The following is an 11700-nucleotide window of genomic DNA, read 5'->3' on the forward strand; positions in this document are numbered from 1 at the left end:
ACATTGACAATTTACGGTTGATCGCTGGCAGGCTGGCAGGGCAGGCAAAACACGAGCTACATACTGTAGTCCTGGCCAATGCCCTTTGAAACGTGCTTCTTTTTTTGTCATTCCCTGCCTTGCCTGTGCTTGCTGGAGATTAGAAGAGAAGCAAAGAGTGATGTAGGGAACGATTGGGACAAGAGAAGACGGTGGAAATGCTCATTGAAATGCGTAGAACCTGTATCTTGACTGACTGACTGACTGACTGACTGACTGACTGACTGACAGTTCTGCCCTCGCCCATGGCATTCATTGTTCTCTCGGACGCAACCTGTCTTTGACGGCTCATGCATGTGTGTGCCCGTACGGTACGGTATGGTACGGTACATAGGCTACTGTGGAGGTACCCAGGTACCCCATGTACCCAGGCACCGCAGCACCAGTGGGACATGACATGGATGCCCTTTTGGACGTGGACATGGACGGACGGTGGAATTGATCTCGACCGAAGTAACAAAGGCGCGCCGTTTTAGATCCCCCTTCAGACGCCCAGACAGCCAGTCAAGCGAGGCCCGCACGTGTGGTCACTGGCTGGCTGGGCCCCGACTGATCGAGATGGACCTCAGTCAATGGATTGGTCTGTGGCAGAAGTCCCTCGTTCTCGTGATGCTGCTCCAGCTCCAGCTTGTTTCTGTTGGTTTCCTGCCTGTCTGCCCGAGAAAGTAAACGGACACGAGAGAGAGAGAAAAGAGGGAGAGAGAGAGAGACAGAGACAGAGAGACCTGATGACATCCGCCCGTCGCTGCAGCTAAACCATCGTGCCCATCCGTCGACCCCAGATCCCTGCCTGCTGCGGTCCTGACAAGTATCCTTCAGGTACCTGCTTGCCCAGCTCGCTTCTGTACCCAGCCACCGCAAGAGCCCACTGGCACTCTGACTGTCTGGGCTGTCCAGGCCTCCAGGCAGCCCGTAGGCCGTCACAGGGCAGCTGGAGACGGGCTCCTTGCTGGCTCACCTGCTGGCCCCAGACCACGCCCCGGCACAGCTACGACCCAGGCAGTGACCCAAGAACGACTTTGGGACTTTGGACGGTCCACTCCGGCTCGCCCACCCTCGTTGCCCTTCTGGGCCGCCCGCGCTGCCCAGGTGGGCTTGCTGAACTCTCTCTCTCTCTCTCACTCTCCCATTGTGCCTTTCCAAGGTTGCTTGGTTGCTTGGGTCGCCTGCGTGAGTGAGTGAGTGAGTCTCCGCTCTAGCCTCTACTGTGTACGGTGCAGCACTCTAGTCTCTGGCCCACGCTGTACCCTGCCAGCCTGCTACCCTACCCTACCCTACCCTACCTTCTTTCTTCCGCCTCTCCTTCGATCCCCATGTACCTCGTACCACGACCGCCTCTTAGGAATCCCTCCTCGCCTACTCTTTCACCTCTCCTCCTTACTCACTCGCTCACTCATACTCTCACACTCTCTCAATCCCCTCACCTCCTCCTCTTGAACCCCTCCTGTTGTTCTCCCTGGCGACACCTCCCGACCCGCCATGTAACGCCCTGCAACAGCCCAACTCCAAGGTACCTACGATCGCTGCCCGCCACTAGAGACAACCCGCTCTGCAAGACGGACCGTTCGCCCAGTTCGCCCGCCCACCACGAACCCCCCCTCCGAACCCAGACACGAACAAACATACTCGACAATACCGGGGATAAGAAACAACAGCAACCCCCAAGATATCTCTCAACCCAGTTCCTGACAGCTTCGGCTGCTGGTAATTGTGGTGCAGAGTCTCGGCGTCGAGGTGGAACCTACATCTCCCACCAACCATGGTTCTGAGCATACCCGAGACCGGCCTCCATCTGGAGAGCTCGGCCAAGTCTGCAGACACCCTTCCTCTGCAGGCTTTTGCCCTCACCCTCAACGACAATGTAATTGAGGACCTGATCCGGCAAGTGCAAAATGGAGGCGAGGTCAAACTTTCCCTGGGGAACGTTCCTGTAAGTGCTGTTCTGCCTGTTGTGACGTCGCAGAGGGAGAGGTGGGATTGGAGGCGTTCCTATTGTTCGACAGCGAGGATAATAGCCTCGCAACCGGGCCCTCAGTGGAAACAATGTGTATTCAATTGGGCCACACCAGTTGTTCCGTTCGCTTGCTTCCTGCCACTGTTCAATCTTGGAAGACTAGACCGCTGACTGCTACCTACTTCACTTACAGTCCCTCCTCTGCGGCAGGGAAGCAGTCCACAAAATCCCCAGGGCTGCCGAGATACCCAACCTCGACCTCTACCTTACCGATCCCTCAGACTCGACGCAAGAAGCAGAGAAACTGCCCCACCCCTCCATGTCCCTCTTCATGAGGCCTGAGCTCAGGCGGTACCCCAAGCTCGCCGCGGGCCGCGTGGTCGTCAAGGAGAAGCCCGCCCCAGCGAGTGCCCCAGCTCCGGCTCGCACCCCTTCAAAAACCGATCTCCCCGATGACATTGCACAATTGAAGAAGTCCATGGCCCAGGCCAAGAATGACAAGCTGGAGAATGGGTGTGTAGTGCTGAGCAGACTCTGGAAGTGGTCTGAGCTAACTTGCAACCCTGTAGTACCAAGATCGTCAATACTCCCATCTCGGGAATGAAGCGGGGCACGAAGAGCGGCAAGGCGAAGTTGCTTCCATCGGCCAAGGGAAGTACCTTCACGGGCACCATCAGCCGATCTGGTGCTGCCAGCCCAGCCCTCAGTGGAACCGGCTCTCCGTCCCTGGGCGCCACGCTATCAGCTGACGAGCTGGCCAAGGAGAGGGCCAAGGAGCTTCGATCACCAATTGTGCACGAGTTGGCCGTCAGGGAAATGACCTTTGAGGAGCTTCAGTCCAGGTGGCCGAATGACGACAAAGACTTCAAGCCTGCCTTGGATAAGGTGGCCGATTTCGACAGCAGCCGCCAGAAGTACGCCTTGAAGAAGATGTACTGGAAGGAACTCGACGTGTTCAGATACGGTTACGACTCAGACGAGGAGCGACAGAAGGCCATCGACAACGCCATCAGGATGTACGATCGCATGCGCGTGGGTACTACAGAACCCGAGTGGCAGAAGTTGCTGCCGAAAGAGGAGCGCGGCAAGGGAAAGTGTCTCAGCAAGCTGCAGGCAACCATTGCCAAGAGTGCGGCTACTGCACAAGCCAAGACGCCGCAGATCAAGGTCCATGACGCAGAAGATTCGAGCGGCAGCAGAAATGGAGATGGCAACATGTCGGGTGTTGAGAGAAAGACAAAGAAGGCGGGTTCACCACTGCCACGGTCTTCCTCGCAGACCAGACAACCGGCCAAGAAGATGGAAAACAAACTGTTGTCACAGAAGAAGACACCAACGCCCAAAGTCTCACCTACCAAGGCTGGCGCGAAGTCGACAAAGGCCAAGGGCGGCCGCGTCCTTTCCAAAGAGATCATCTCGGATTCTGATTCTTCTTCGGAAGAGGCGCCACTGATGAACAAGTCGAAGGCCGTTGACAAGGAGCGAGAGAGAGCAAAGGAGAGAGAGCGAGAGCGAGAACGGGCCGAACGAGAGAAGGAGCGCGAGAGGGCCGAACGAGAAAAGGAGCGCGAGAAAGCTGAGCGCGAGAGGGAGCGTGAGAGAGAGCGCGAAAGGGAGCGCGAGAGGGAGAAGGCGAGGCAGGCGGAGAAGGCAAGGCAAAAGGAGGCCGCAGCCGCCAAGCCCAAGCCCAAGCCAGCCGCTCCCAAAGAAATCATCAAGCCACAGGTCGTTGCTCGACCAGTCGTCCAAAAGCGATCTCGAGACGAGCCTGATGACGACAGTAGCTCCAGCTCTGGCACACCACTGAGCAAGCGCGTCAACCGGGAGATCAAGGCATCTGCTGCGCCCCAGTCCAAGCTGTCAAACAAGCGACCTCCCTCAGAATCGAGTTCACAGAGCTCATCTCGCAGCAACGGTAATGCTGTCCCCAGCAAGTACAAGAACACCAGCCCGATCAAGTCATCACCACTTGCATCTTCCCCTCCGACCAACGCCTCAGACTTCGACCAACATACCTCTACCGACGAGAGCCGACATGGTCGTCAACGCGACCGATCTCAAGATCGCAGTGTGACAGTGGCGAACGGAAACATCAACGTCAAGAAGCGCAAGGCCGACCGGGACACCATCGATGTGGCCATGGCGGACAAGAAGCGCCCGCGGGTGTCGACCGAGGTCCTGGACAAGGCGCGAACGTTCAAGATTGGGTACAAGGTGTACCAGGAGCTCCACCGCGAGCTGTCCGCGGCCAACAGCTTCAACGAGAAGAAGTACGAGAAGCTGATGGCGATGCACGAGAGGCTGGAGCACCTCAAGAGCTCCATCTACTCTCAGGTGCCGCAGGGGGTCTAGATGATTGGACGATGAACAGAGAAGAAACGACAGATGATCTTCATTTAATCGGCATGCATGCAAACACATGAGGACGAGAAATTTTCACGGTATGCACTAGGAAGAGCAACACCACCATAAAAAGCGGGATTTCAGGACGCGATCTTCTTGTTTTCCTTGATTTTCTTTACCTGCTATCAAGTGTACGGCACAGGGTACTGACTCCACGCTGAGTCCCCCCTTCTCATCACACACGTCTCGAGCATTTACAAAACGGTTGGTTTGCATTATTGGAAAGGGCAGTGGCAACTGGTCCAGGGGTGTTTCTCGGTCAACTTTTGCACATAGCATCTCTCTGTTGGATTTTTCTGTTTGTTAAACCTTCCTGTGAATAGGAACGTCATGATACCAAGAATTAAAGGAAATTCTCATGAATTTGTTATAGACTGCTAAGATTTGAGTGCTACTTCTTAGTAAGGTACAAAGGCCCCGTTGGGAAGGATGGTGTTCACGTACAGCCGCCTGCGAGGACGTACGTGGTTCAAGTGCTTCCTCGCTTCAGTCGTGATCATGTGTCGAACACTTCGCGTCTCTCTTGCCACACACTTGAGGCCACTCCAGAACTGTGAATGTGCGAGGCTCCCATTTGCTCCGACTCCACTTACCACGGACGTTTTGATCCGATCTCCTTGATCACATAGCTCCCCGCTGTGCAACACGGCCCACCCCCCCTGCTCAGAACCTTAGGCACATAATGAGTCGGGTTTGCACATCAGGATTATGATGGGGGTGGGCTCGAAGTGGCACCATATACTGTTCATCTTGAGTCGTGCACGCATTCAAAGGCCGCTGCTGTTTTTGTACATGGATAGCAAGCAACCCGCGAGGCTTCAGATAAAAGGAGCCGGTGGGCGGGATGTGGACGGACGTGGCCGCTGGCAGGAGGTCTTTTTCTTTCGGCCTCGAGCTTCGTTCCTGGCTTTCTTTCTGCTTTCTCCCCCAGGATTGGCCGGCGCCAGTTGAAATAAATGCAACTTGCTTGCCCCCTTCCGAGCCAGCTGTTGCCGTGCTTCCTCCTCGGGGCATATTACATGGCTAGGATTGAGCCTCGTCACAACGATTAGTCGGGCGGAATATGAGAAGCCCACACGCATGTATATTGTTTTCTGCTCAGAGCAGCTTGAGAAGGAGCACCATGATGTAGCCGCCGCTGCGAATCCAACCACCATGTGGTTCTCAACCCTCCATCTCGCAACGACTGGTCTCAATCTCGATTCTACAAGGCATGACCGTACCTCGGGCCCAGGGATTATTACAATTTCAACGCTAGATGGGTTTGCTATCGGATCTTCCTACGACAATTTCCCAGTGCGTTTGAGAGTAGAGAGTAGATGAGTCGGACATAGGTGTCTTACGACATATACTGAAGGGCACGTAGTAGGGCCGCACAATCGGAACGCTGCGTACCCTTTATCCACCCCACCGAAGACGAGGTGAAAAGGAGTATCTGTTGCTGCTACTGTGGCTGGACGCGTACAAATTTCACTATCGACACTTCGTTTCTCCCTGGGGCCTGCCTTGTCAACCTCGTCAGTGCCTCGTCCCTTCCAACGAAAACGGGCGAGCTCCGGTCTTACATACGTTCTAGGGAGAACTCTTGTTCGGCCCAGGTTATTGGGAAACTTTAAACGGGCTGCCATAGTCCACCCGTTGGCTAAGAAAGGGTTGGGAAAAATGCGAACATGCTCATGTAAGGGCTTTGTTGTGTAATAGTCCTGACTTTTCTTTCCTTCTTTTTTTTTTTCCACGGCAAGCCTGGTTCTTTTCAGACGCGAATAATATTGTTTGAATGCTAGAACAAGGTCGTTAATAGAGATAGAGGGAAGAGGTCCAGGTCTTCGCCCTTCTTCCGCCCGGGGGGGTTCTGGAATGTTGACGGCCCGAGATGATGGGACAGAACACTGGCATTCCTGCGCGTCTCCGCACTCGAAGTTTGTTGGCCAAGTAGCAGTTTTTTCTCCAGAGACAGTGGTGGTTCGTTTTCGTGGTGCGATGTCTCTTGCCGTCATCATCAATAGCTGGACCCGCCCCTTCGCTCGCTGGACGGCCTGATGGGTTCATGCGGCGAACCCGTGAAATCACCGATGAGGCGAGTGGTCTCATTCTTTCCTTTCAAAGAAGAGATTAAGATGATGTTATTTCGTAGGTAAATAAATGGTCGCTCCCAACCTAGACCGCAAGTAGCAAAGACGTTTTTTGCTTGCCCATAATAACGTACAAAAAAGCCCCTTCCCGCATTGGATGGTTTCGCCTCTTTTCATCAGGTCATTTCGCCGGGCCAGTACTCCCTTCTCCCCGATTCCGAACGCATACTTGGAACTCACAGCGCCCCCCTGCCCACTCACACTAAAAATATCATCGCCGTCGTTGCTTTGCGCCGTGTCTTGGGGTGGTGATGGTTGCAGTGATCGTTGTTTATTGTGTCTTGAACAAAAGGATGGCGCAGTGTCCGAGGTAGAAGTAGATGAAGTGCTTGGTTTCTGCCGGGAAGTCAGCCGACCTGCGCCCTGTCCCAAATCATGCGAGCAGCAAATATTCATACCATGGGTTACGAAGCTTCCAAAGTTCCGCCCGACAATGCAATGCCATGTGGGGCCCTTTCGCTCGTCAAATGTTCTCTTGATGTGCTGGGCAATGTCCTGCCGTCCAACGTGTCAGTGGCATTGCTGGTCATCCCTCCAAGGGAAGAATATCGGGGTCGCAGTAGAGCGAGGCCGCCTCGTGGACTCCGTAGAGCATGCGACAATAGACCCGTACCTTCTCGATCGTGAATTTCGCCATTGCCTCCTGAGCTACTCCGGTTGTCAGCTTCTGTACCACCCCGCGCGTGCTCCCTCTCCGCCGAGGGGCGGCTTACCAATGTCGATGGCCTCCTGCTGCATGTCCTCCGTCTGTCGCCTCAAGTCTCAGTCCGGATCCATGTTCACACCATGACACGGCGTTTCCTTACCATGTCAGCGCTCTTGATCTGAGCATCGAGCTTCTCCCGAGGGCCCGGGGAAGTTGCGCCGCCTTCGACTGCCATGGCTGTTGTCGTGTAGCTTCGGATTCTGCCATGGGCACCAAAAGTTAGCCGTGATGAAGCAGAGCAGGGCGTGCCCTCAACTTCAGGGTGTGGCGATGTTCATGGCCTTTGGGGTGGAGGCAGTCCGGCCAGCTGGCGCTTGCGGATAAGGCCCCATGTGCTCCCCCCCTCGCGAACTGACTGCCAGCGGGCCCTGGCCTTTCCCACGCGCGGGCACAGATGATGCGATTGCAAAGCGGCTGTGACATTCGTACCTTGAGTGATCTGGGGAGGTCGCGGGATCGTGACGGCGTGGACGGGAGACGATGGGCTGTAGCCAGGGCGGTTGGGAGCGCGGTGTTGTTTGATGCCCAGGGAACTCTATTTACACAAAGAGGCTCAGCCTTTGGAGGCTTTGGGCCGCACCAGCTCCCCTGAACGGAGACCCTGCCAACAATCACGGTGGGGCACGGACCACGAACCCCCAAATGAGAGAAACGGAGTGTGGGGAAGACGTGCCGTCTCCAATATTTGACCCGCTAAAAAGTTTTGCCTGCTTTTCCGCAACTGACCGCGTATCTTTCTGCCTCAGAACTTCTCTCAATTCCTCCTTCTCCCTTCCACGGCTCCGTCTCCAACGACACAATCGTTGCTGCAAAGAGTGGTGCAACCCTTCCAACACTACTTCTGACTGCCCTCGTGGATCAGAATGTCCGCTGCAGACGTTGAGTCGTCGCGGCTGTTCGTCAAGAACCTGCCGCCCTCGATCACTGAGGCCGATTTCCGAAAACATTTTGCAACCGGCGGCCGAGAAGTCACAGACATCAAGCTGATCCCAAAGAGGAGGATTGGCTATGTTGGCTACAGGACCTCAGAAGATGCAGCCAAGGCTGTCAAGTTCTTCAACCGATCCTACATACGCCTGTCCAAGATCTCCGTCGAGGTCGCAAGGCCCATATCAGACCCCTCCCTGCCTACTGCTAAGAAGGCCGGTCCTCGTGTCCAAAACAAGCTGCCTACCCCCGAGCCTGAGCCTAGGGCGAAAGAAGCTGATGCAAATGACAAGAAGAGAAAGAGGGAGGGTGCGGATGAGTCCGACCCCAAACTGAAAGAGTACTTGGATATGATGCGTCCAGGACAGACGACCTCGAGCAAACTCGAGGGTATCTACGGCCAGCAGCACAGTGAACAGAACGATGTCGAGATGGCAGTCGCTCCTGTGGATGACGAGAGTGACGATGAGTACGAGGCCATCCCGGCCAAGAAACAGAAGCAGCAGAAAGAAATTGCGGAGGAAACACCAGCAGCGCAGGTTGAGGTCCCTTCGCCTATGGTCGATCCACCAAAACCAATAGACCAAGACGTGCCAAACACAACGGGACCAGCTGATGCAACAGATGATGATTGGTTGAGATCACGGACAAACAGATTACTTGACCTCGTCGACCCGGATGACCAATCAGCGCTACCTCTGCCTCCAGCACCACCTACCCAGGCTCCAGCTGTGACGAGCGGACCATCACTTGCAGAGGTAGAATTGGATCGTGCCACTCCAGAAGCCCCAGGCGAGCCTGTTGTCGAAAGAACGGGCGAAGAAGTCGCAACGGAACAGATAAATCGCACAGGTAGGCTCTTCGTTCGGAATTTGCCCTTCAAGGCCACCGAGGCCGAACTCGCAAAACACTTCCAGCCGTATGGAGAGACCGAAGAGGTAAGCAATCATTTTCCTTGTCTCTGGATTCCCTCCAGATTCCCCCGTCGTAGTGATGAACCCATGATAGGGACATCTTATGCCAAAGGCACATGATTATATTTTGGGTCGATTATTTTAGTAGATGCTTCGACTTGTCTGAACGACGAAGATGCTTGGTCATATTGTCTCAGCTTGACCTAGATTCAACATCGCTGACGTAGATCTAGGTACACATTCCTGTCTCTGGTTCGGGACAAGGTAAGGGGTTTGCCCACATCTCTTTCTCGGATCCTGGCTCTGCTATCGCAGCATTGCAAGATGCGGATGGCAAGCCTTTTCAAGGCCGTATCCTCCACGTTCTCCCAGGCCAACCGAAAAAGGACCACCAGTTGGATGACTTTGCCATCTCGCAACTGCCGCTCAAGAAGCAGAACCTTTTGCGGAAAAAAGCACAAGCATCAACCAGCACCTTCAACTGGAACTCACTGTACATGAATCAAGATGCCGTGCTTGCATCAACTGCAGATCGCCTTGGAGTCTCCAAATCAGAGCTTCTCGATCCCACCTCCACTGATGGCGCAGTGAGACAGGCGGTAGCCGAGACACAAATCATCCAAGAGACGAAAGCTTACTTTGCTTCTCACGGAGTCAACGTTGAGGCCTTCAAGTCCCAGAAGAAGGGAGATACTGCCATTCTGGTGAAGAATTTCCCGTATGGTACGAACCTCGAGGAATTGCGGAAGCTGTTCGAAGAGGCTGCCGGTGGAAATGTGCTTCAAGTCTTGATGCCACCAAGCAGGACGATTGCAATCGTCCAGTTCTCACAGCCTGTTGCTTGCAGAACTGCTTTTGCGAAGCTGGCCTATAGGCGACTCGGCTCATCTATTTTGTTCCTTGAAAAGGCACCTGTAGATCTATTTGGAGACCAACAGACTACACAGCAGCCTCAGGCTGATCACCCTGCGGATGGTGCGGGCGTACAGAAAATGTCTGGCACGGATCTCCTGGAGCAAGCTGATGACCAGGGTAGCCAGGACACGACGTCCCTTTACGTCAAGAATCTGAGCTTCGACACAACCACAGCACAGTTGGCCGATGCGTTCAAGTCCTTGGACGGATTCGTCCATGCACAGGTGAAGACAAAGTCCGATCCCAAAAAGCCGGGCCAGGTGTTGAGCATGGGTTTCGGCTTTGTGCATTTCCGCTCAAAGGCGCAGGCGGAGGCCGCTGTCAAGACCATGAATGGATTTGTCCTGGATAAACACACACTCGCAGTAAAGGCATCACACAAGGGCCATGACGCGGCCGAAGAAAAGCGACGCGAAGACAAGGCCAAGAAGGCGGCAGGCCAGAGAACCAAGATCGTCGTCAAGAACCTCGCCTTCGAGGCTTCCAAAGCCGATCTACGCCGCTTGCTTGGGACTTACGGCAAGCTCAGAGTCGTCCGCATTCCCAAGAAATTTAACAGCTCATCGTTAGTGGCCCATCCCCTGTCACCCAATGGCGCAGTATATTGCCGCTTTTACTAACGCGAAAACAAACAATAGACGTGGATTTGCCTTTGCGGAATTTGAGTCGCCACGAGAGGCAGAGAACTGCATCAGGTCGCTCAAGGACACTCATCTGCTCGGCCGCAAATTGGTCCTTGACTACGCCGAGGCTGAAGCCATCGACGCGGAAGAGGAAATTGCCAAGATGCAGAAGAAGATCGGGGGCCAGGTTAACAGGGTAGAGCTACAGAAGCTCACCGCAGGGAAAGGCAGCGCCAGACAGAAGTTCGAAATCGGGGAGGACAATGAGGATAACGCATGATCGCTCGTGGTGCATTGTCGAATGGAGCAGGGAGCTAGTTAGGGCTAACAGCCCCTCTGCCCAGCTCCAAAAAATAACACCCCATGAATTTTCTCCGTCGCTGCTGGCACAAGGGGGAGGAGACTCCCGAGTTCTTTCGCTGTGTCTTGTCCATCCCTTGGTTGAAGGAGATCTTCACCGCGAACCAGCGGCCGCCAATTCTTGTGAGCCCCACTCGTAACCCAATCTAGACTTCTCTTTGCCCCCCTGGCCCCCCTGCTATTGAGTATCTTCCTACTCTCTCTGATCTGTCTAGTCTCTTTTCTCTCTCACACTGTCTGCTTTAAGCACGATGTCTGTCGCTAATCTCGTTGTCATACCTGCCGGCGGATGTGCCCCGCCCTGACGGCCATGTGGCCGGATACTGAGATGGACACATAACATAGTGTTATACCTTAGACCACATAATCACCCCTGCATTCCTTTGCTGGGACAAGACTTTCCAAATCTTCAATGGGGCCCCGCCCGGGAGGAGGGGACCAGTGACGTCCCTCGAGATCTTTTGAACCCCGGTCTCTTGTTCTGGGCTCGGTTCTGGTTCTGGTTCTTGGGTGTACTCGCCCGCCCTAAGGCTATGCGTCCTCACACACGACTAACCAACCGACCAACCAACCCAGCAAGGTGGGACAGACCCTTTGAGCGAGCGGGCGAGACTAGCTAGGCGTATCCCTCTTCCTTTCCCTGCTGTGCGGGGACAGGGGAGAAGGGGGTGGTGTTGTTCAACGTGTGGGTAGACATCGCCGCCGAGAGGTGTAAGTGGTTAGCTTG

General features: G+C 54.7%; 3 protein-coding genes across 3 annotated transcripts; 2 read left to right on the plus strand and 1 right to left on the minus strand.

Moving 5' to 3' along the window:
- Nucleotides 1-1798: 1798 nt before the first annotated feature.
- J7T55_002691 (com1 regulatory protein) lies at nt 1799-4345 on the plus strand (the record flags this gene model as incomplete). The annotated part of the gene is made up of 3 exons (XM_053137790.1): nt 1799-1969; nt 2187-2506; nt 2563-4345. The coding sequence occupies 3 exons, from the start codon at nt 1799-1801 to the stop codon at nt 4343-4345; spliced, it is 2274 nt and encodes a 757-aa protein (XP_052998560.1).
- A 2454-nt stretch (nt 4346-6799) lies between these two features.
- On the minus strand, nt 6800-7409 carry J7T55_002692 (dynein light chain; the record flags this gene model as incomplete). The annotated part of the gene is made up of 5 exons (XM_053137791.1): nt 6800-6864; nt 6927-7023; nt 7142-7176; nt 7242-7275; nt 7335-7409. 5 exons carry the CDS (start codon nt 7407-7409, stop codon nt 6800-6802), a joined length of 306 nt encoding a protein of 101 aa, XP_052998561.1.
- Nucleotides 7410-8097: 688 nt separating this feature from the next.
- On the plus strand, nt 8098-10893 carry J7T55_002693 (RNA recognition domain-containing protein; the record flags this gene model as incomplete). The annotated part of the gene is made up of 3 exons (XM_053137793.1): nt 8098-9099; nt 9309-10555; nt 10629-10893. 3 exons carry the CDS (start codon nt 8098-8100, stop codon nt 10891-10893), a joined length of 2514 nt encoding a protein of 837 aa, XP_052998562.1.
- Nucleotides 10894-11700: the final 807 nt, after the last annotated feature.

The sequence above is a fragment of the Diaporthe amygdali genome, assembly GCF_026229845.1.
Source record: "Diaporthe amygdali strain CAA958 chromosome Unknown NODE_3_length_2959817_cov_65_330692, whole genome shotgun sequence".
NCBI classification, from domain to species: Eukaryota; Fungi; Ascomycota; class Sordariomycetes; order Diaporthales; family Diaporthaceae; genus Diaporthe; species Diaporthe amygdali.